At 44.6% G+C, this 24,261-nt stretch overlaps 1 protein-coding gene across 1 annotated transcript in view; it reads left to right on the top strand.

Annotated features, from left to right (window-relative positions):
• Positions 1-20,563, top strand: part of TMEM131L (transmembrane 131 like) — an 81,255-nt gene extending 60,692 nt beyond the window's left edge. The window contains exons 23-31 of the mRNA XM_030816253.1: positions 4,342-4,466; positions 5,269-5,435; positions 6,475-6,660; positions 9,749-9,827; positions 11,176-11,258; positions 16,282-16,402; positions 17,745-17,833; positions 19,284-19,423; positions 20,153-20,563. Coding sequence (XP_030672113.1) covers positions 4,342-4,466; positions 5,269-5,435; positions 6,475-6,660; positions 9,749-9,827; positions 11,176-11,258; positions 16,282-16,402; positions 17,745-17,833; positions 19,284-19,423; positions 20,153-20,428 — 1,266 coding nt within the window. The 3' untranslated portion in view covers positions 20,429-20,563. The remainder of the gene's footprint in view (positions 1-4,341; positions 4,467-5,268; positions 5,436-6,474; positions 6,661-9,748; positions 9,828-11,175; positions 11,259-16,281; positions 16,403-17,744; positions 17,834-19,283; positions 19,424-20,152) is intronic.
• Positions 20,564-24,261: the final 3,698 nt, after the last annotated feature.

Raw genomic sequence — 24,261 nt, forward strand, 5'->3', positions numbered from 1 at the left:
AGTGCCCAGTGTTTGTTTTTCTTGCACATTCTTAGAGCCTAATTTTGCAGCTTACAAAATTGTATAAATCTGTCTATATAATACATGTGGAACATTCCTCTGGATTTATTGGCAAGGAAGGTTGAAGCCCAGGTTTGGAATCCACACACTAAATTTTAACCCTAGCTTTGGCTTTTTATTTTCTTTTAAGCAGACTTTTTTCCCTTAGAAAAGTAATTCATGATTATTATAGAAGCATAAAGAATAAGGTAGAAAAAGATCTATCCAGAATAAACCACTTTTAACATTTTTTATTCTTTTCTATGCAGATTTTTAAAAACTATTATCTTAAAATAGTTAAGATAATTATTATTGTCTGTAGCTTTGCCATAAGATTATAACTAAATTTTCTATAAAAATTAAATAGGGAGCTTTGTTTTCAGTGGTTACATAACATTTCATCATTTAACTGTGCCGTAATTTAAACCATTCTCCTGCAGTTGGACATTAAGATTGTTTCCAACTTTTTACTTTCATAAATAAGTCTGTGATGAACAATTTTGTTCCTCTTACCTGTGTACCTGGTAAGTCTTTGTTATAGATGTCAAAAAATAGAATGAAAGGGTATTGATATGGTTTGGATGTGTCCCTACCCAAATCTCATCTTGAGTTGTAACTCCTACAATTCCCACATGTCATGAGAGGAACCCTATGGGAGGTGGTTGAATTATGGGGGTGGGATTTTCATGTGCTGTTCTCATGATAGTAAGTCTCACGAGATCTGATGATTTTAAAAATGGAAGTTTCCCTGCACAAGCTCCCTTCTCTTGTCTGCTGCCATGTGAGACCTGCCTTTCACCTTCTGCCATGATTGTGAGGCCTCCCCTAGCCACATGGAACTGTGAGTCCAGTAAACCTTTCTTTTGTAAATTGCCCAGTCTCAGGTATGTCTTTATCAGCAGCATGAAAACGGACTAATACAGGGATCAACTGTGTAAAGTTCCTATGTGTGCTGACAGATTGCTTTCCAGAAAGTTGGTACCGATTTGTTCACATGTCATTTCTGAGAATGCTACTTTCATTCTCTGTGCGGCAAAAATTGTTTGCAAAATCTTAGTGTGATAGGTGAGCAGTTGTGTTTTGGTTTTCTTACTATGGAAAGGTGAGCATTTTCCTTCATTTTTTGTAGAAGGCTGAAAAACACACAAAAAACTATCCATCCAAAATGCTACCACTGAAAAGAAATTCTGGAAATGTAGAGGTAAAAGTCTAACCTAGTTCTGCTTCCACACTTCGGAGGCAGACACAGTGAACAGGATCCTGCTTTCCCAGCCGTTTCCTAGTGCTTATGCATCATAAACACATTTGTGTTTTCTAAAACCAAAATGGAAAGAGGAGACACAAGGTAGTCTATAATTCACCTTTTCTAAAAACATTATTTTATGATGAAATATTTTGGAAGAGCTCTTCCTGGTTTTTTTTTTTTTTGCTTTTATATTTCTTTCATGAATTTGTATTTCATGTCCTTTGCCCATTTTTCTTTTGAATATTTTATTCTCTGTAAGAACACTTTCTGTGTTAAAGATATCAACTGTATCAAATATCGTATATCAGAGTTTTTTCTTAGTTTGCTAAGAAACTAAGCAAACTTAGTTATTGCTTATTTGATTTTACTTATACACAGTGGCTTTAAGAATGGCTTTGTGCAGTAAGTTTGTGATTTCTCTTCTTCGATTTCTTCCTTTGCTTTTAGTAAAGCTTAGGAACTCTTTCTCCACACTGCCATCTGTTAAATCATCACCTCTATCAGAGAGATCAGTAAACGTAACTAGTTCAAATAGTTCAGCTGACGCAGGAGAATCTCTTGAGCCCAGGAGTTCAAGACCAGTCTGGGCAACACAGCAAGACCCCATCTCTGCAGAAAATAAAAAATAAAATAGCTGGGCATGGTGGCACTTGCCTGTAGTGTCAGCTACTCAGGAGGCTGAGGTAGGCGGTTGCTTGAGCCTGGGAGGTTGAGGCAGCAGTGAACAATGATTGCCTCAATGCACTCTAGCCTGAGCAACAGAGCAAGACCCTGTCTCAAAAAAAAAAAAAACCCCCACCAAAAAAACCTCCAAATAACCCAATAATAATGATGACAATAACTAAGTCTCATTTAAATGGCTTATGAGATGCTAGGTAATTTAGTCCACACAATGCTTTGAGGATGACTCGGGAAACTGAGGCAGGGAGGCTAAGTAACTTGCCCAAGGTTACACAGCTGGTAATCAAGGCACGAGATTGAAACTAGGCAGTTTAGCCTCCGAGATGTGCTCCTAATTGCCGTTCCATGTGACTCTTCAGTTTCCTGGTTAGTCCTGTCCTTCTCTCTCTGGGATCTTCTGTACCAGAAAGCAGCCAGGTGGTGCTTTACTCTTCCGTGGATTTCTTGACAAGTTGCTGTGTGCTCTGGCTCAATTTCCCTCCCTTTTCCACCTGCTGTCTCCATTGCAGGCCTGTTCTCTCTCAGCCACATTCCTCCTCACTGCCCAGTGCTTCAGAAGGTGCTCCCTGCCACTCTTTCTGGGATACGTCTCACGCCTCTGAATCTAGCTTGTCCTGCATTCCCCTTTTCTTTGTCATACTCACGGAGAACTCTTTGATGCTTCTGGTCTCCGAGTCCCGCCTCTCAGTAGTCCTGAATGTACTCACCCTTTTGCTTGCACAGGATGACAGTTCCAACCAGACGGATTTGAGAAAGGCAGCCAAGTATCAGTGACTGCTTACCAGCTCATGCTGTCTCAGACCCCACTGAGAGACTGATTTTTTATTTGTACCTGACCCTGGAGGGATGGATAGGCTCAAGTACTTGCTGTGTTGACAAGCCTTTGTTGGCCCTTGAGTGGACGGGGGTGGGAAACCTCCCCACCAAGTTAGAAATACACAAAGGAACAATACATGAAGAAATGTGGTGCATGTCTGTTTAACATTAAATCCCGAGTCTGCATGTCCTTCAGTTTAACTTCAAACTTAAGCAATTAGCATAAGGTCCTGTACAATAGGGCTTTGTATGTTTAACTTCTCAGGTTTTTAAAATACCTTCAGAATCAGAAAAAGGTTAATACATACTTATTGGGGGAAACAAAGGTGTAAAAAGGAGAAATAAAAAATGTCATAATCCCACTGCCTACACAGTTAAAAATCCCATTTCGCTTCTAGTTTTTATTTACTGTGGTGTGCACATTGCTTTAATAGATGCATAAGGGTTCTAATATCTCAGACATAGAACTTGTAGGTATTGCAGGTTACCTAAAACCTTTTCTTTTCCTCCTTCCAAGTTACTCGTGTTAGTTGAGTGTATGTTTCAACTTCACAATTCCTGCTGTGATTGCTGGGCCAACCTTCTGAAAGAGAAGGCAAAATGAGCCAATCTTTGCTTTCCATGAAGCGTGAATCCTTCAGTCGGTAGGAAGGGGACTCTTCTGGATCTAGGGGATTTGCCTCTGTGAGGTGCCTGGAGAAGATATATCTTCCTCCTGAAAGGACCTAACACACTGAAGAGATGTGTCTTTTAAGCCCTTGGGTCTCAGTGTGTGAGCTCCCACCACCGCCTACCCACTGAGAGTGTCTCTGCTTGAAGAGGGAACATGTGGAAGGAAGGGGAATAATAAGTTTTAGAATATGTTAAAGACTTGAGCTACTTCATAGTTTGAAAGGGCAAAGGGAATCCCTCTCCCGCTGGGTCTGTTAATAGACCATACCTGACATTGAAAAGAGGAAAAGGCTCCAACTGAGGAAACTATACTTATTTAATACATATATATATATGTAATGTTTATGCATCTCATGCTGATGCTTTTCAGAACCACATTTTTAAAACATCAAGCATATTCTTGCCTATTTACCCAAGAAGCTTATACTAGTTTGGAGCATTCTATAGAGATTTGGCTGTTCTCCTAAAGTTCGCCTATAAACAAAAACGTAAAGACACAACTTGATTCTAAGTCGAGTTTTTACCTAATTTTTCTTCATAGTACAGTAATTTATGTGAGTTGCACATACCAAATTAACAGGTGAAGGTTGGGGGATTTATTGTTGCAAAGTTAACAGCAAGCTGGTCATAAATGGCTAGCAGATGTTTTTCCTTTTTAGCCTCTTAGGAATTTTATAGGCAACAATTCTTTTTTCTTCTTTTTCTGTGGAGCTTGAGGGAAGTAGAGCAAGAGGGGAAATGAAAACAAACTAGAGGCTGAGAAACACACTTCTCAGTTTTCAACAGCACTGGGACATTCTGAATTCAGATGGAGTTGGTCTTCAGACGTTTAAACATGTTCTTATTCATATTTAGTTTAAACCATTAAACATTTACTTTCTCTTTAGCAAGAAGATCCTTATAGGAAGAAAAAGCTTCAGGAGAAAAGAGAAGGAAATTTACAAAATTTAAATTGGAGTAAAAGTCGAACATGTAGAAAGAACAAGAAAAGGGGTGTTGCTCCAGTCTCAAGGTGCGTAATTCTTACTATCTGTAATATTTTGATCTATTTTTCACTTTATAATTTTGCATTTGGCTATTAACTTTTAAACTTATTTCGGTGATATTAGATACCGATAATATGAGAGTGTAGATGTTTATATCTTAAGATTAAAATACATTTGTAAAATTAACATTTTCCTATTATGTTTTTATTTTGTTAAAAATACCTGAAAGTGACCATTTTGTATCTTTCCTTTATGAAATGCTAACAGATATGGTAGTTTTTAGGGGAAAAGCATAAGCCATCCCTCCGTGTGGAGACCTTCTTTCTGCTTATGAGAGGCAGGGGCATTTGTGGAGCAGGAACTAGAGAAAACCGTGGGGCACAGGCAGGCCTCTGCTGTTCCCTGTTCAGCCACTGACCCACCTGCGCTATCTGGGGTCATAATAATGAAACAGAATAGTTACCCCTCAGGTCACCCTTGCTTCAGTCCTGCGGAAGGTAGGTTCTTACAGCTGCAGGAAGTGAGGTACCCACACACTATGTGGTTTGACAAGCTGGTAAGGGACAGATCCAGAATTCGAACCCAGGCAGTATGGCACTCTGCCTTGGAAACCTTGCTTCTTTGAGACACTTAATTTCCCTGACAAAATCTTTTTCTTACTGGTATCCCTTTCTGCTCATCATACTCTTCTACCAGACCCAAAGTGAGGAGGACTGCTATTGTCCCAGATTCGTATTTTCACCTCTAGTAAGTCTCATGGAAAGGAAGTCTGCATGTGTACATGATAAAATACAGATGTGGTTTTGTGTGTGTGTGTGGCTTTTCCAGGCCTCCTGAACAGAGTGACCTGAAGCTTGTGTGCAGTGACTTTGAGAGGTCTGAGCTGAGCAGTGACATCAACGTAAGAAGCTGGTGTATACAGGAAAGCACTAGGGAGGTTTGTAAAGCAGATGCCGAAATTGCAAGCAGTTTACCTGCTGCCCAGAGAGAGGCAGGTATGTAATGATACTGAGCTACAAATGGTGCTTCTGTGGGAATTTTTGTTTCCTCAACGAAGTATCTAATAAGAGAAATGACACCTCAGTGATTTTATCTCCACAGGCAACTTAGCTAATAACTAAAGCCCCAGTGGAAAGCTTTCAGGGTGAGACCAGAAAACTAAGATTCAGTTGAATCTCAGTAGGCCTCTAGTGCTGCCCCCCAGCCCTCCAGTCTGGCCGGTCGTAACTATCCTCAGGCGTATTGCTGAAGGAATGATGCTTGCTTGCTGCAGACAGGTCCCCTTTGGTGAAAGGGGGGAGTAGCCAAGTGAGATAGTGCTACCCCCGTACTTGAATCCAGCAGTTCTGCAGAGCCAGGCTGCTGCCCCACGCAAGGCCTGCTGGGCAGTGTCCCTGGGAGTGATAGGTAGAGGGACACCCAGTGCTGAGTCCAGGGTCTGATACAGGATAGTTGGGGCTAGGGCAGTACATGTGGGGTATGGGGTGGTGGGGGTTGCAACCCTCCCAACCAACACCCACTTTCTCCAGACACATGCCCCATGTCCCGACACAGGCCAGCACACTTAGCTGGTTTCTGTCTCTACCCTCTCTTTTTCATTCCCTTGACACACGTGTGTTGCTTTTGGTTTTACTGAAGAGTCTTCCCATCCACATATCAATATTTTGAAACTCTTAGTGGATATCTTATTAGAGGGGGAAAATCACTGTGAATCTCCGGTGCAATAGTAGCTTCAGTCTTCTTGATATAAGTTATTTGTTATTTCTAGAATCATTATTAGATCATGCTTATATAGTTGGTGTTGGCCCTCTTAACCCCTAATTGCTCCTGCCATAGGCAGAGTAGACAGCCTGTCCCCTATTATTTCTCAAAGTGCAACCATTAGTTTCCATGAACTCCTCCTTTCTTGCTAGATGAGCAGAGGTAGCTGAAGGTGAACCTGGCCCTCCTCCTCCTGTCACCTCTCTCCTGTTAGAAATGCATGAGGTTGATAGTTGTTTCAGAGAAACATGACTCCTCTCACTCTTCCTCCAGAGGGTTACTACCAGAAGCCTGAGAAGAAATGTGTGGACAAGTTCTGCTCTGATTCCAGCTCTGACTGTGGGAGCTCCTCTGGCAGCGTGCGTGCCAGCCGGGGCAGCTGGGGGAGCTGGAGCAGCACCAGCAGCTCCGACGGGGATAAGAAGCCCATGGTGGACGCCCAGCACTTCCTGCCTGCCGGTGAGTCCTGAGCAGAGCCCCAGGCACACTGTCAGTGCCCCTTCCCTCTGCCCTCCCACGGACCCAGTCCACACAGTCTCGATCTGCCTTCAGGAGTGCAGAGGACAGATGGGACAGTGGCCTTGACCTTTGCTTTGGACTTCACTCACTTTCTTTTTCTTTCCTCCCTCCTCCTTCCCTCCATCCTTGTCATAATCATCATCATTGTTTATTAGTGTCTGTCTTGGAAATAGTTCAGAGAACTTCTGCATTTAGTTTGTCATTTGTACATTCTTAATGACACAGCATTTACCATTGTGATGTTTCTTAGGTGTGGACTTCTATGGCACTGAGTGCATCACATTGCACAACCATCACAACTGTCCATCTCCAGAATTTTTTATCTTGCAAAACTGAAATGCTATACCCATGAAACAGTAACTCTGCATGGCTCCCTCCCTGTAACCCCTGCTCACCCCTCTTCTACTTTCTGTGTCTATAAATTTGCTTACTCTGGGTATCTTACATGAGTGGAATCACACAGTATGGTTTTCTTTTTGTGACTGGATCATTTCAGTTAGCATAATGTCTTCAGTGTTCAAAAACATCGTAGCATGTGTCGGCATTTCCTTCCCTTTTATTGCTGGGTAATACTCCATTGTATGTACAGACACTTGGGTGATAACTTTCACCTTTTGGTTTGTTCGAATAATGCTGCTGTGAACATTGGCTGTCCCTTATTTTTGAGAAAGTTTGAGAAAGTTAATGATGTAGGATAGGTCAAAGAAGCATCTGTGTTTCAGTTACCCAGAACTAACAACTCTTAATTTTACCATATTTGCTTTTTTTTTTTTTTAAATCATCTGTTCACTTCTCCCTTCCCAAGAGAATCACTGTTTACTATCATGAATTTGGTCTGGGTACTTTTAGTCCATTTTAAATTTTACACATTCATATATCCATCAACAAAATATTGACTGTTAGTCTTTAACTCACATAAATGAAATCATACTTCAGTGTAGCCTTCTGCGTCTTGCTCTTTTTCGCTCAGGTTTTTTTTTTTTTTTTTTAAGTATTTATTTTTTTTGAGAGGGAGTTGCTCTGTCACCCGGGCTGGAGTGCAGTGGTGGGATCTCGGCTCACTGCAACCTCCGCCTCTCGGTTTTAAGCGATTCTCGTGCCTCAGCCTCCTGAGTAGCTGAGGTTACAGGCATGTGCCACCACCCCGTCTAATTTTTGTATTGTTAGTAGAGACGGGGTTTCATCATGTTGCCCAGGCTGGTCTCTAACTCCTGGCCTCAAGTGATCTGCCTGCCTTGGCCTCCCAAAGTGCTGGGATTACAGGCGTGAGCCAGTGCGCCCGGCCCACTCACCATTGTTATTTTTACCTTTACATCTATATGAAGATGTAGTTCCATTCCTTTTAACTGTTGTTTTCAACATAGTAAACTTTTAACTTTAGTAAAAAGAAAGGGTGGTGAGATTGTGCAGTTCCTGTTTGTATGGCACCTTGCATTTGTCAAGCATGCTCATGCGTGCCCACACGCCCCGTGAGAAGGGCAGGGCAGGTGTCCCTGTTCTCACTGTCATGTGAAGACTCAGCCTCAGAGAGGATGCCCGGATCCTTTGACACCATGCAGTCAGTAGCTCAGGCTTGAACCCGGGGCTTCTTCCCGTAAATCCCAGTGCACTTCCCACCTCATCTCCTATTCTCCTCATGGGCTGTTCTACGCGATGAACACAAGCCATAGAGAATTTCCTTCAGCAGCCTTCAAGCTGTACTATTTCTTCTCTCTCCCACCAGCAGTGAGACCTTAAAGTCTTGTCTGAGGGACTAGTACAGTAGCAGCTGTGAAAACCTAGAAGTGCCCGCATGTATGCGATTCCACTCAGCAGTTCTCCACGTTTTCAGTTTTCCCTATCTTGTCTCGCTCAGCCTTTTTAGACATTGTTGTCTTAATGGCCCCCCGTAAAATGTTCACAGCACTGATACGTTCTGTGCATGTGCATCTACCACAGAAGACTGAAGGTTTGCCTGATGATTCCAGTGTGGGATTTTAAAAATGGAGGCTGGGCGCGGTGGCTCACACCTGCAATCCCAGCACTTTGGGAGGCCCAAGCAGACAGATCACTTGAGGTCAGGAGTTCAAGACTAGCTGGCCAACATAGCAAAACCCCATCTCTACTAAAAGTTCAAAAATCAGCTGGGCGTGGTGACGAGCGCCTGTAGTTACAGCCACTGGGAGGCTGAGGCAGGAGGCGGAGATTGCAGTGAGCCGAGATCGCCACTGCACTCCAGCCTGGGTGACAAAGCGAGACTCTGTCTCAACAACAAAAAAAAGGGCGGTACATTAGTTAAGAAAAACTGTAAGTGTGTCTTTTGCTTGAGGGAAAGGCTAACATTAGTAGAAAGATGAAAATTATTAATGGTATTGCTGTACCGTAGCATAGTATGCAGTCTTTAAGTTGTGTTTGAAGGTTATTATAATAGCAGGAAAATGTCCCCAGTGTAATAAATGGCATAAAAAAACAAAAGACAATGTATATGTGAAATATGATTCCAATTTTATACATATACACACACATAAAGGAGATTGTAAAGAACTTTGGGAGGCCGAGGCGGGTGGATCACCTGAGGTCAGGAGTTCAAGACCACCTTGGTCAACATGGCGAAACCTCATCTCTATTAAAAATACAAAAATTAGCTGGGCATGGTGGTGCACGGCTGTAATCCCAGCTACTCGGGAAGCTGAGGCAGGAGAATCGATTGAACCCGGGAGGTGGAAGTTGCAGTGAGCCGAGATCGCACCATTACGCCCAGCCTGGGCGACAGAGTGAGACTCTGTCTCAAAAAAACAAAACAAAACAAAAAACAACAACAACAACAACAAAAAGAGATTGTAAAGAAATATACCTAAATGTTCATAATTGTAGTATAATTGCACGATTCATGTTTAATGTTTAATTAAAAATTGAATGTGAGAATATCAGTTTAAAGTGAAAAATCAGTCATGCGTTAATGATATTAATAACCTATGCATTTTAATACTGAATATACAGTTGACGTGTACTTTTTAAAACTTGTGATAATGTGTTTCTTTCAATGCAGGAGACAGCGTTTCACAAAATGATTTTCCTTCTGAAGCTCCCATCTCCTTGAATCTTTCTCATAACATCTGCAATCCCATGTAAGTTTTTTATTTTCCAGCTTTTACAGTATGTTTCGTGTACTGCTTTTTCTACCAATTAAAGTGTTTCTTCTTTGTACTTGGTTCTGCAGGTTAAAATATGAAAACTTTTTAAAGATGCAGGAAAGTAAAATCTGATTTTATTAATAATTCAGGAGTGGTGCAAGTAAACATGGTTCATGTGGGAGAGGCTCAGGTATCGCTGTTTTTTTCAGACAGGTAGCCACGTTAGAAAATACCTAATTTCTGAGGCCAGCCATGGTGGTTCACACCTGTAATCCTAGCACTTTGGGAGGCCAGGGTGGGAGGATCTCTTGAGTCCAGGAGTTCAAGACCAGTCTGGGTAACATAAACCCCATCTCTAAAAAGAATTTCTTTTTTTCTTTTTCCATTAGGCATAGTGGCACACGTCTGTATTTCCAGCTACTCGCTGAGGCTAAGGCGGGAGGATCACTTGATCCCAGGAGATCAAGGCTGCAATGAGCTATGATCACACCACTATACTCTAGCCTGGGTAGCAGAGCGAGATCCTGTCTCAGAAAAGAACACCTTATTTCTGAATGTAGAAGGAGGAAGCAGTAGTTATTATAAAGATGGGAATCATTTACCCTTCGCTAGGCCTTGAAATTGAGCATTGATAATTGAAGAAATTTTGCAAGAACCTAGTAGATGCATGTTTCCAGTTCTGCCCTATGATGATTTCTGCAGCACTGGACAAAATAAACAAGTATGTTTTATTGAGTGAGAGAAGAGGAGGGTGGGTAAGAAGGAGGAGAGTTCGAAATGAACTTGGTTTCTTAGGTGCCTCCCTCTTGGTAAGAAGACAGAGGATGCAGTTAAGTGGGTGAGTCTGTGAGGAAGGAAACTTGACTAGTGCACAGGAAAGCTCTTCATGGGTTTATTGGGGGTAGGTTGTCAACAAAGGAGTAAGAATTGCTGCTAACTGCTAGCCTAGGCACACTCCCCAGTCAGCCTCCTTCCCTTGGGCCACGCATCTACCTTCTGTACTTGTCTGTCATCTCTGACTAGGGAAGGTGAACTACCTGGAAATACAGACAGGGGGCTACCTGTCTGAAAATCTACCTGATGGGTAGATTTAAAACCACAGGTTACCTCATAGTTATGTTAGTTAATTTTTTGTTGTTGGTTATGACAAGACTTTGCTAGATTTGGGAATTTAATATTCCTCAATTCTTTTCTGGCTGTGTAACTTTACATCCTTTATATCTGTATGTTTCTTGGGGAAGACTTCAGTTGAGTGAAAACTCAATCAGACGTGGTTATACAATATCAGTATTTCCTTGTGCAGACAAAATGAGTCGTTCCTCCTTTGCCCTCTTCCCCACAGGACTGTGAATAGTCTCCCACAATACGCAGAGCCTTCCTGTCCCAGCCTTCCTGCCGGGCCTACAGGTGTTGAAGAAGATAAAGGTGAGATGCATCCCTCTTGCTGCAGACATCAGCCAAGGGTTCTGTGCTATCTGTATTTCTGGCTGATGAGTTTGAGAAGACAGAGCAGGCGGGGTGGGACAGGGCCGTTTCCCCACCAGCCCCTTCTCCAAGCCACACGTTCATACATCAGGAAGGCACCTACTCTGTGGATGGGCATCATCGGGGCCCCAGCTGACCTTGTGCATCAATACTGAGCCCCCTCCCTACAGCTGAGGCACAGATGCCCTATGTCCTGGAATAATCCCAGGCCCCTCACAGCAGACTCCTGATGCATTTAGTTCACCTTCCCTAGTCAGAGATGACAGAAAAGGACAGAAGGTAGATGCGTGGCCCAAGGGAAGGAGGCTGATTGGGGAGTGTGCCTAGGCTGAGGGTGCAGCACCTCACCTGCTTACCACTTTCCCTGGCCTGCTTCCCTTCCTCCCCAACTCACTTTGTCTTAGAAGCCTATTAATTCAGCCTCAGCAGCCTTGGGGACCCTCCTTGCTCAGACATCAGTGCTGAGACCTTCTGCCTGCGGGGAAGGCAGTTGCCTGGGTGCATGGAAGTAGGAATGGGTGGGAAGGAAACCTCTCCTGCCTGGGGGCTCTGATGGGAGGTGAACTCCAGTCCTCCCTCATTTTTCATCTCTTTTCCTCCTCTTCTGCCTCTCTTTGTCTTTTCTTTCCTGTTGGATTCTAGGGCTTCTTTCTTGCCTAACGTGGGTCAGGAATTGTGGCAGGATAAACCTGATTTTTATTCTCTGTGTCTTTAATATACATACTTGCTTTTGGTCGTAGAATTTAACACTGGATTTAAAAGCTGCTCTGCACATTGGAGAATTTTAACCCATGAAAGTGAAATACTTTATGTTGTTCCTTGGATAAATTTTGGACTTGTCCAGTTATCAACAGAAATAGTGAATCTAGTGACTAGTCCAGTAAAATAAGTGTTTTCAATTAAAAAAGTCTAAAATTAAATAATCCATAGTTTGCACAGGCAAGATGTGGGGGCAGTTTAGATGGTACTGCCTTTTTTTCTGTGAGAGAAAGGTAGGATTTTAATGGTGTGGAAAAATAAAAACTGTCAGAGCATCTACCCTTCGGCATGTGCCATTCTGCTTTGCTGGCAATTGGAGATTTACGTGTGGTTTGGTGTTCTAACCCAGGTCTGTGTGTGTACTTCAAGTGCCTTTACCTCGGCTCCACTGACAGAGTACATCTTGTCTGCAGTCTGTTGCCTGCAAAGCTGTGGGCCCATCACCTTTGTACTCCCTCATCTCCCTCACAGCTGTGTTTTCCTTCCTGCCCAGCTGAAATGGCTTGATCCATTGTTACGGTCATTTCCCCGACTCCTTTCCCTTTATTGCTTTATTGCAAAGCCCCAGCCATGGTTTTGCCCAGTGCCCCACCTGCTCCACCTGCCCCTGTGCAGGCCAGTGAAGCTGGAGAGCAGCATTCCCCATGCCAGCTGCCTCTGTGGATTCCCCACCACCCACTTCACATAGTGCCTGTGTCCTCCCACCCTGCCCCTCTGTCACCACAGTTCCAATGCCTCCTGCCTCATTCTTTTACTTGATCTTGCTTCTTACTTTACTGGAAGAGAGAGAAGTGGTTAGAGGCCTTCAGCAAGCTCCCACTGCCCTCTCCACCTGCCCACCATGTCATGCCATTCTCTGCCTCTTTCCTGTTGCAGCCTGAAGAATTGTCAGTGCAACCCTTCTCTCCAAGGGTATTACTGCAGATTTACCTCCTGCATCATCAGTTTTTCTCTAATGGGTCATTCTCATCAGCACACAAATCTACTATAATACTTCTGTCATTAGAAATTCAACAGTAGCCAAAGCTCTCTCTTGACTGCCTTCTTCAGTGGCTGCTCTGTTTCTCTGCCCCTGTCGTTAGGAGACTCCTCAGAAGAATTATCTGAGTTGCCCATTCAAATTCCTCTCCTCCTGTCCTCCCTGGAAACCCCTGTAATCTGGCTTTTGCCACCATTGCTCTTTTGAAACTGTGCTGTCGGGGTCCCTGGTGATTTGCACATTGCTGAGTGCTTGGTTAAGTCTTTTCAGTCCCCATATTGACCTGTGACAGACACTAGACGTTCTGTTCTGGCTGGTAGACCTTAGGTTCCTGACCCAGCTTCTCCCCATCTCTCCACCTCATGACCCTGGAGCCCTCCAGAGAGCAGGCTGTGGTGCTCTGCTCTTCTCTGTCTGTGCACACTTTCTTGGTGATCGCATCCGCCTTCAAAGGTCTGAGTCTTTCTTTGACCCAGACAACTCCCAAATGTATATGCAGGAGACATTCATGCTATTGTGCTGGACTTGAAGCAAACTTGTGCCTTGCCCCAAAGGGAGACACTCTTCCTTCTGAGACTTTGCATAACAAATACCCTGGGAAAGATAGATCAGAGTAAAGGAGCCAGTGCTGCTTCTCGTAAGAAGCACAGAAACCTGAAAGACCCAGGGAGAATTGTCTCACAACATACGCACCCCTTATTTCTATGTAGCCTTGGCTTCTGGTAGATTTTCACATGCGTACATCATTCCATAGGCAATTCTTAATCAGACCTAGGGAAGGTGGAACCAAATCTGCTTTGTCTGTCTCATACATTTATTAACAGCGGCTGTCCACAGGAGCCTACGCAGCAGGATGAGGCCACTTTGCAGTACTGACCTCAGCCATGCCCCTGTCTCAGACCCAACAAGCCGAACAAATCCCACAGACCACCAGGGTCTGCCTTAGAGAGCCAGATGGCTTTCTCTTTAAGTTTCTGTATTGATCTCTCCACTTGGCCAGAGGCATTACTCCAGGTACAGCAGGATGTGTTAGTGATTGCATAGACTGCACCTTGGCCTGCAAGGAGAACATCTGGAGCCATTCTGTCATCTGTAACAACCACGGCCAGTGAGTTGAGGCTGATCCAAATGCCTTCCAGGGACCAGGTGCTGTCTTTGATCACTTCAGCTAATATCAGCAAATTCCATACCAGCTGTTTCTAACTGGGCAGCTCCCTCCTAGTGATTACTGCCCATAGGATGTGCATGAACCAGTTATCCTTCCAGGAAGCGTACTTTGTGCCTGTTGTGTGATGCTGGAGGTGTTGCCGTGTCTGGGGCAATGATGCACCCAGGCAACAACAATGGCAGCCTGGGTGGTGCAGACCTGATCAGTATCTTGATTCCATCTGGTCTCCGTGGAGAACATACCCTTACCAAGGACCTCTATCTTGAGTGGCTGTAAGGTTTAATCAGAAGCCAAGATCCATTTTCACATTTCAGAGTCCCAGAGAACAATGTCTTTAATCTGCCCATCTGTTGCTTCCCAAGTGGCAGACCAAGCACCTAAGCCATTGGCAATAGCCTAAGAGTTGTTTACACCTAGCAAGGTTCATCAGGGCAGAATTAGCCAGAGCTGTGAGAACCGCTTTGGGTTCTGACCACTGATGAAAATGGCTGTGTTCCTTTTCAGTTATGCATGGTGGGCATTGAGGTGGGACAGCTGCAGCCTCCCAGTAGATGCTGTCTGATTTCAGCCTGACCCAGCCATCAGCGAGCCAGGCCCAGGCATTTAAGGGAGGCCCTGGGAATTGAGGGCCCACTGAGCCAGCAACTTCACTTCAGGTGCAGAGTGGGGGATAAAGTTTCCCTAGAGGGGTAGCTGCCATTTTTCCACATAAAGCTGAAATATAGCTGGGGCAAGCCCACTGCATGAGCACCAGCCTCTTTGCATGAGTTCCCCTGAGCCCCATGGGGATATTTAATCACAGAATATCTAATATGGGGGTGACTCAGCCCTAGATGGATGCCACACACAGTGGGTTGTGCTACAGGAGAAGAACCCTGAGCTTTAAAACCCCAAAGCTTTTATAATAGGCAACAAGCATGCCTGCCCTTTGCTCCAGAAAGAGACACTGTGTTCCAAGGCTTTTGCTTAGCAAACATCTATGAAAAGATAGTCCAGGAGAAAGGTTGCCAGTGCCTCTGGCAGAAATGGGAGAGATCCCTAGAGACTTGTGTCCAAGAAGTCACTCTGCTCAAAACCTTCCAGTAGCTTCAAAGTAAATGCCTGAATTCTTCAAGGGGCCCACAGGCTCTGTCTTCTCTGCTCCCAATCCACTCTCTGTAGCCTCATCCCCTACTCTTCCGCTTTCCCCTCTCCTTCCTGGCTACACTGGTATCCTTGCTGTTTGAACTCCCCAGGCACACCTTGCTTCAGGGCTTTTGTGGTACTGTTTCTGCTGCCTGGAATGGGCTTCCCTGTACCCACTGGGCCCACTTCCTCATGTCAGTCACGTCTTTGAGGAGCTGTTTTCTCAGTGAGGCCTTTGACCATCCTATCTTAAATCATTGTATTTGGCCAAGCGCGGTGGCTCACGCCTGTAATCCCAACACTTTGGGAGGCCGAGGCGGGCGGATCAGTTGAGGCCAGGAGTTTGAGACCAGCCTGGCCAACATGGTGAAACCCTATCTCTACTAAAAATACAAAAATTAGCTGGGCATGGCGGTGTGTGCCTATAGTCCCAGTTACCTGGGAGGCTGAGGCATGAGAATCACTTGAACCTGGGAGGTAGAGGTTGCAGTGAGCCAAGATGCCACCACTGCACTCCAGCCTGGGCGACAGAGTGAGACCACCCCCCCCCCCCCAAAAAAAAAAAGCTGTATTTGCCATCATGGCACGTACATTATCTGCCATGCTACACTTTGACTGTTGTTTATCTTTGCTCACTTGAATGTAGCTTGTTCACTGCTGTATCCTCAGTATCTCTAATGGGGCCTTGCAGAAAGTAGTTCCTCAGATATTTGTTATGTGAGTCTCATCTTGTCATCCAGGTCAAGAGACAATCGGACACCATCTGAAGAAACGGTCCAAACAATATGCTGTATTTCAGAATTATATCCTGAAATTATATCCCGAAAGGAGTCAGTCAGCATGTGTTTTCTGGAGGGAAGAGCAGGTGCAGGAAGGGTAGGATGAGGGCCAGGTGAGGATAGGGTGGACTCAGGCCTTGTTCTCTTCCGTAGGTCTTTACTCACCTGGAGACCTGTGGCCCACTCCGCCGGTGTGTGTGACAAGCAGCTTAAACTGCACCCTGGAGAACGGCATGCCTTGTGTGATTCAGGAGCCAGCCCCGGTTCATAATAGGTACAGCTTCACTTCTCTGATTGGTGCCTTGCTTAGTCTAAGGCCTTGCAGTTGGAATTTGAGTTCAGTTTCTTAGGGTTTCCTTACAAAAATGAGGGCTAGGCTTTTTCCTCGGTGTACTTTAGCTGTGTGTTTCCTTCTGCCTTTTAGAGTTGCATTGGGACTAAACCAGGCATTGAGAGAAACATGAAATAAAAGAAATAAAGCTGGTGACAGTGTCATTATTTTTAAAAAATTGAAAAGACGATTTTTTCATATATTAGAGGCAGATTTGAAAAAAAAACACTCATAATTCCTAACTCCTGGCAGAGCAAAGCTGTTCATTTTTCTGTGGCATTATTCTTGAACACATTTAACATTGTATTTGTTTGTTTGTTTATTTTTTAGAGACAGAGTCTTGCTCTGTCACCCAGGCTGGAGCGCAGTGGTGCAATTATAGCTCACTGCAGCCTTGAACTCCTGGGTTCAAGTGATTCTCCTGCCTCAGCCTCTCAAGTAACTAGGACTACAGGTGTGTGCCACTGTGCTGGGCTAATTTTTAATTTTTTTTTTTTTTTTTTTTGTAGAGATAGGCTCTTTCTTTGTTGCCTAGGCTGGTCTTGAACTCTTGGTCTCAAGCTATCCTCCTGCCTTGACCTCCCAAAGTGCTCGTATTATAGGCATGAGCCACTACACCTGGCCCAAATTTAAAGTTTTAAAAGATCAAATAATTTGAGTATTGAAAAATAGTTACACAATGGCAGTTTCTCAAATTTGCTATTTGACATTAATATGTCATTCAATTAGGGAGTCTTAAGAAAATGTTAGATATTTAATCACAGAATCCATTTGACGGTTTTCTTGGTTCAGCTTATTACAACAGTATTTCCTACCTCATTTCTATAAGAATCTAGGTTGCAATAGGGATCAAAGTATAATGAAGTATAGTCTTTGTAGTTATGACTTCTCTAAGATGAATGCAAGTCTTGCTCTGAGTGGACGTTTTTAATAGAACATGTTTAAGTCCTTCAGATGTGCACAAAGACACTTAAAGGTATTCCAGCTGTTCTTTCACAGTGCTGATAAAGCCACGGCTCTCTATTCTGTCTCTAGTTAGACTTAACAAGCATAGTTAAAAACAAGTGTGCTCCTAGTCCAGCCATCCATCCTGCAGATGGCATGTCATTAGTGATCAGCATTTAGTAAGCCTTTGATCCTGTGACTTGAGAAAGTACATCTTTTATTTTCCAAAATTGGGGGATTCACAGTGATTAGAATGCTAGGCAGTAAAGTCCTTTTTCATTTTCTTTACTTGATGTCTTGACATCCTGTTTCTGATTAGACCGCTTGTTTTTTGTGGCAGTTTCATTGATTGGAGTGCAACATGCGAAGGCCAGTTTTCCAGCGCATACTGTCCATTGGAATTGAACGATTACAATGCCTTTCCAGAAGGTAAGGGCTCTTCAGACAATCCCAACGCCATTCTTTTATTCTTAGAAGGTCAAAGCAGGAAGTGTGTGGACTAAGAAGAATCCTTTTAACAGCGAGCAGACTTTGAGAATGAGCTTGCAGTAGCTGCCGAATGGCTTCATGTGGATCCAGTTGTGCACTGATGCCATATATAATTTTATATGACCCTCAAAAAGCCCTCAATTTTGGGTGTCTGGGGGCTTCAAAAATAACCCTAATCCATTTAGTCCTTCCAGTTAGGTAGAACTAGGTCATTTGGATCCATGTAGATGTAACATTGTTGGTTATCCGTTGGGAGGCTGGGGCTTTAGCTGCTTCTTGTTCTTTTTAGGCAGTCAAGTCCCATGTGAAATAGAAACATTGGCCTGCTTCCTATTATGTCCTTAACTTCTCTGCCCTTGGGTGGTGCTGCAGAAGGAAGGAAAGGAGCTTGAAGGGGAAATTGTGGAACATTGCAGATGCTTGGGCTCAAGCATCTGTAATAATAAAAAAATGAGAGCTATGGGATTTCCCTGGTCAACTGGAAAATGCTCTATTGTGCACTACTGTTGGATCATGGTTTCTTTTTTTTTTTTTTGAGACGGAGTCTCGCTCTGTCGCCCAGGCTGGAGTGCAGTGGCGCGATCTCGGCTCACTGCAAGCTCCGCCTCCTGGGTTCACGCCATTCTCCTGCCTCAGCCTCTCCGAGTAGCTGGGACTACAGGCACCCGCCACCACGCCCGGCTAATTTTTTGTATTTTTAGTAGAGACGGGGTTTCACCGTGGTCTCCATCTCCTGACCTCGTGATCCGCCCGCCTCGGCCTCCCAAAGTGCTGGGATTACAAGCGTGAGCCACCACGCCCGACCGGATCATGGTTTCTTATACTAGAGCCGCCCTTTCAGGGATGGGATGTATCATTCTTATCTGGATTTTGATACATGCATTGCTCCATGCTAACCACAAGGGGGTGCTTTGGGAATTTTCTTATGATTGTGAGGGTCTGTGTTCATTATGTTCTTAATGATATCTAAGGAGTCCTTGGTTTTAGATTGCTGTATCAGCCCATATGATATATGTGTAGGTGGCTAAGGTTGGCATGACAGGTAATAAAAACATTTTAAAGACTGGCAAGAACGTTGGCACTATTTAGATCTCTAGTAGTAGTTTAATGTATTTTGTGTAATAGAAAGATTCCCATCAAGTGATCAAATAGAGAAAAACAAGCCAGGAGGAAGACCTTCCACATTGAGGGCTTCCCAGGTTGTGTGTCTGATAAACAGTTTTAATCTTGAGAATGATGTTGCAACGACTCTCCTGGTCCACACGGACCAAGTATTTATGTCTGTAACTTGTCAGCATAGTGAGGCCTTGAAAGCTTTTTTGCCTGAGAGTGAGAATTCAGTTCTCAATGAAAATGTTTACCTATGATGATATTCTCCCATTCTTTGTAGAAAACATGAACTATGCCAATGGCTTCCCCTGTCCTGCAGATGTTCAGACAGACTTTATTGATCACAACTCTCAGTCTACCTGGAGCACCCCACCCAACATGCCTGCTGCCTGGGGACATGCCAGTTTCATCAGCTCTCCGGTCAGTGTTGCCCATCCTGTGCTGTGAACCCCTGGGTGGCTCTGAATTGTTTCCAGTGCTTCCTTAATCCTGGTCTCAACTAGCTTTAGCGTTGGGTTTGGACCAGCCAAAGCCTGGCTTGCTTCTTTTAGATCACAGAAGCCAGGGCTGGCCGCCCTGTGAAGGAAACTGACATGCAATAATCAGATGGGTGGGGTCTTGCAGACATTGACATTCTGGCCACCCCAAATGAAAAAACATCCGCAAACACACCAGGCAATGGTCTTTTGTAGATAAAACTGAACATGGGCCAGCCCTCTGTGCGACACAGCTGTCTTTATGTGGACTCACTGATCTTTACTTCACTGAATTGAGATGAAAGTCCCAGGAAGATCAGTGGGTGGTCAGGGTCCCAGAGCTCCCTGCCTGTGAGCACACCCTCCCTGCTCAGAACCCCGATGGCTTCTCCTTTCACATCCGCTTGACACTTGTTTTTGTTTTTTTCCAGATAAAGGGTATTTGGCCTGTGGGTTCTTCCCCAGGTTGCGAATAAGTTCATTCCATTAGATGAGGATTTCACAATCCTGCCTTTGAGAAAAAATGGAGTTAAAGCAACCTAGATTTAAATTGAGAGTAGTCTAATAACTTCCAAGTAACTTGATACCATTGTAGTATTCGCTGATGTGTATTCACCTTTCTAAGGCTTTTTTCTTTTTTTAACTCATTTTTCCTTCCTCATTTATACTTCAGCCCTACCTCACAAGCACCCGAAGCTTGTCTCCAATGTCTGGACTTTTTGGTTCCATCTGGGCCCCGCAAAGCGATGTGTATGAAAATTGCTGCCCCATCAACCCCACCACGGAACATTCGACCCACATGGAAAACCAAGCGGTCGTGTGCAAGGAATACTACCCAGGGTTCAACCCATTTCGCGCCTATATGAACCTGGACATATGGACTACCACAGCAAATAGGAATGCAAATTTCCCACTGTCTAGAGACTCGAGTTACTGTGGGAATGTGTGAAAATTATTGGATTTTTAAACAATGTGAATAAAGAGGCTTGTGTTTTGATTACTAGTGTAAACTGGTTATTGAGATAGATTATGACATTGGTGGATATTTTGGCACTTTTATATGAAAATAAATTTTTTAATGAAATCTGGGTGCTGCATTTTTTTTAACTCTTCATAAATCAGTGGTAAAAACAAAGCATCCATATGTCAGAACTTTCAAAAGTCAAGAAGTGTGTCAGGCATGCCAAATGTTTTAAATCTGAACACGGGAGACGTCTCTTTTTTTTTTTTTTTTTTTTTTTTGAGACAGAGTCTCGCTCTGTTGCCCATGCTGGAGTGCATGGTGCGATCTTGGCTCACTGCAACCTCTGCCTCCTGGGTTCAAGCAATTCTCCTGCCTCAGCCTCATGAGTAGCTGGGATTACAGGCACGCGTGCGCCACCACGTCCAGTTAATAGAGATTTTCAGTAGAGACGGGGTTTCACCATGTTGGTCAGGCTGCTCTCGAACTCCTGAACAAGGGAGACTTCTAAGAAGGTAGGAGTTGAGCAAGAAATGGCTGCTATGGTTTTCCTCCTCCTGAGCATCACAACCATCTGGGGAGCTTTCAAAAAATGAAGTTGCTCAGCAGTTGAAAACTGCTGGAAAGCCCAGCTTAACAAGTTGCTTGCTTGGGTGGACTTTGCTTAGGGGTGCAGCGGGGGGTTCTTTCCAGTCCTGGTGTGTTGCTGGGATGAAGCAGAGAGCCCTAGAACTGTTCTCTCCATCCCACTTAGGCAAGGGCTGTTCCTCTGTCAGGCCAGTCCTTGGGGGCAATGACAGCAGCAGGAACATTCTGGTAAGTGTGTGGTTTCCCTCCCAGTGAGCAGGCTAACCCTGAGTATAGGAACTTAGGGGGGGTTAGGTGGCTGATGCATGTTTTCCAGACCAGTTTGTATCTGCTTGTCATTGATCTTAGAAGTCCGTATTATGGTGGAGTTATCTATTTGCATGTGTAAACTTTGAATATGTTTTTAACTTTTAATAAAAAGTTATTTTTACATTTTGTTTTGTCTTTATATTAGAAATTCAGTAGGCGTGATTTGTGAGTGGAATGCAGGGTTTGCTTTCTTTGAGTTTATTTCTCTTTGCTGGGGTTGTGTAGAGGCCTGAGACAAGTGTCTTGTAAGCTTGGGGCTGCCCTTCTGCACGGAGAGCCTCTAGGCATGCACCGCCTCTAGAAAGACCCAAGACACTCCCCTCCCCCACCCCCAGTATTGAATAACATTAAAAATAATTACGTTCTAGGCATGTAGCCAAAAGAATTGAAAGCAAGGATTAGACAGATATTTTCACACCCAGGTTGATGGCAGCGTTATTCACAATAGGCAAAAGGTGGAAACAGCCCAGATATCCATTAACACATAATGAACAAAGTGTAATGTGTCCATACAAAGGAGTACCGTTCTGCCCTAAAAGAGAATGAAATTCTGATAAATGCTAGGCTATGGATGAACCTTGAAAACATTATGTAACTGTAATAAGCCAGACACAAAAGGACAAATATATGATCCCACTTCTGTGAGGGATCTAAAGTCAAATTCAGAGACAAAGAACAGTGGTTGGCAGGGGCTAGGGGAGGAGGGAACAGGGAGTTACCACTTGATGGGTGCACAGCATGTTTGAGATAATATTAATACGAAGTTCTGCGGATGAATGGTGGTGATGTCTCCCTGCTAGAGAGAGTGAGACATTAGATGTTATTCTGCTTCGGTGCTATTGTTCTAATTTATTTTTCTACTTTCATCAATCCTCATTTCCCTATCAGGAAAATATGAGAAAGCAAAATAAGATTTTATTGCACTATATATACAAAGGAAAACACAAATCCTCACTTTTATTGGAATATTATCTTTAGCCCTAAGACTAAAATAATATGGAAACTGGAAGTTTTTTTTATTGAAAAACATTTACTGGGTACCTCCTAGGAGCTGTCCCCGGGACCTTGGATACAGCAGAGAGCAAGACAGACACGGTCCTGCTGCCGGGTCACATTCCGGGAAGGTTAGGGAGGAAAAGGTTCAAACAATATTTCAGATACTGATGTGTACTGTGAGAGCAATGAAATGGTGATGTGATGAACTGGGGGAGGCGGCAGCCGGTCCTTCTGAGTGGTTGGGGAAAGTTTGTGAAGAGGTACATTTGAGGTAAAACTTGAATAAAAAGAAAGCCAGAGGCCAGGCATGGTGGTTCACACTTGTAATCCCAGCACTTTGGGGAGGGGAAGGCACACGGATCACCTGAGGTCAGGAGTTTGAGACCAGCCTGGCCAACATAGTGAAACCAAACCGCTTCTCTACTAAAAATACAGAAATCAGCTGGGTGTGGTGGCGGGCGCCTGTAATCCCAGCTACTCGGGAGGCTGAGGCAGGAGGATTGCTTGAACCCAGGAGGCAGATGTTGCAGTGAGCCGAAACAGCAACACTGCACTCCACCCTGGGCGACAGAGCAAGACAATCTCAAAAAAAAAAAAAAAAAAAGCCAGTGCGCCACGATCCCTGGGCAAATCTTCCCTGCAGAGCAAACAGCAAGTGCAAAGGTCCTGAGGCAGGAGGCCACAGTGGAAGGAGGTGAGGCTGAACAGGCAGGCAGAGGCCACCTTTATAAAGCCTTATAGCCACCAAAAAGAGGACGGGTTTTACTCAAAGTGCAATTAGGAGCCATCGGAGCATTTTTTATTTTGTGAGACAGGATCTCACACTGTCACCCAGGCTGGAGTGCAGTGGCACAATCATGGCTTACCGCATCCTTGAGCTCCTGGGCTCAAACGATCTTTCCACCTCAGACCCTGAGAGTAGCTGGGACTACAGGTGTGCACCAACCATGCCCAGCTAAGAGACTGGGTTTCACCAAGTTGTTCAGGCTGGTCTTGAACACCTGGCCTCAAGCGATCAGCCTGCCTTGGCCTCTCAAAGTGCTGGGATTACAGGTGTGAGCTATCGAGCCCAGCCCATTGGAGCTTTTTAAGTGAGAAAGAACGTTATCTGACTTAATTTTTTTGAAAGTCAGCTGGCAGTTGAGTGGAGAAAGGATTCTGGGAGTTCAGGAGTAACGTAACAGGAAACCAAGGTCAGCTGCAACAGTGGAGATGATGGAGGGTGGGCTTGTTATATGCGCACATTCGGGCTGGCGGAGTGGGGTTGAGGGGAAGTAGGAAGGCAAATCCTGGTTGGGCCTTGAGACCTGGGTCTTGCACTGAAAGGAAGCTCCTCTGGGGAGGATCTGGTGGGAGGTAGGGGATGGAGAATTGTGGCTGGACATGTTCCGTGTGAAAGGCCCAACATATCCATGTGGATAGGCAGTCAGGCAGTCCACCTACAAACCTGAAGCTCTGTGAAGTTCCGGGCTGGAGACATCAATGGGGTGCCTTTGGTCTGTTGACAGTGTCTAAAGTGAGGGTGGGAGGGAGCCTCCTGGGGAGGAGCATCTGGGGGCCCAGTGTTGAGAGGTGGGGCAGGAGAGGCAGCTGTGGGAGTTAGGAAGAAGGCTCGCTGATGAGGGAGCAGAAGCCATGAAGGGGAGGGAGAGGTCACGTGTGTCGGTGCCACAGACTGAGTCACGTGGACAAGGAGAGGGTGTGCATGCTGGGGTGGTGTCGTGGCTGGTGTCCTTGCAGCCAGCCCAGCTGGAGTAAGTGGAACAGAGGATAGAAGGTGAGATGGATGCAGAGGTGGCCAACCGTAAAGGCGAGCTGCAAAGGGCAGTTGCTGGAGGGGATGTGAAGCTGGCGGTAGGAGACTGCTAGGGGCCGGGAACCAAGGCTTAAGCTGAGGTCTAAGCATGAACTGGAGCAGGAACGCTTCG

This window comes from Nomascus leucogenys, chromosome 7b (assembly GCF_006542625.1).
Source record: "Nomascus leucogenys isolate Asia chromosome 7b, Asia_NLE_v1, whole genome shotgun sequence".
NCBI classification, from domain to species: domain Eukaryota; kingdom Metazoa; phylum Chordata; class Mammalia; order Primates; family Hylobatidae; genus Nomascus; species Nomascus leucogenys.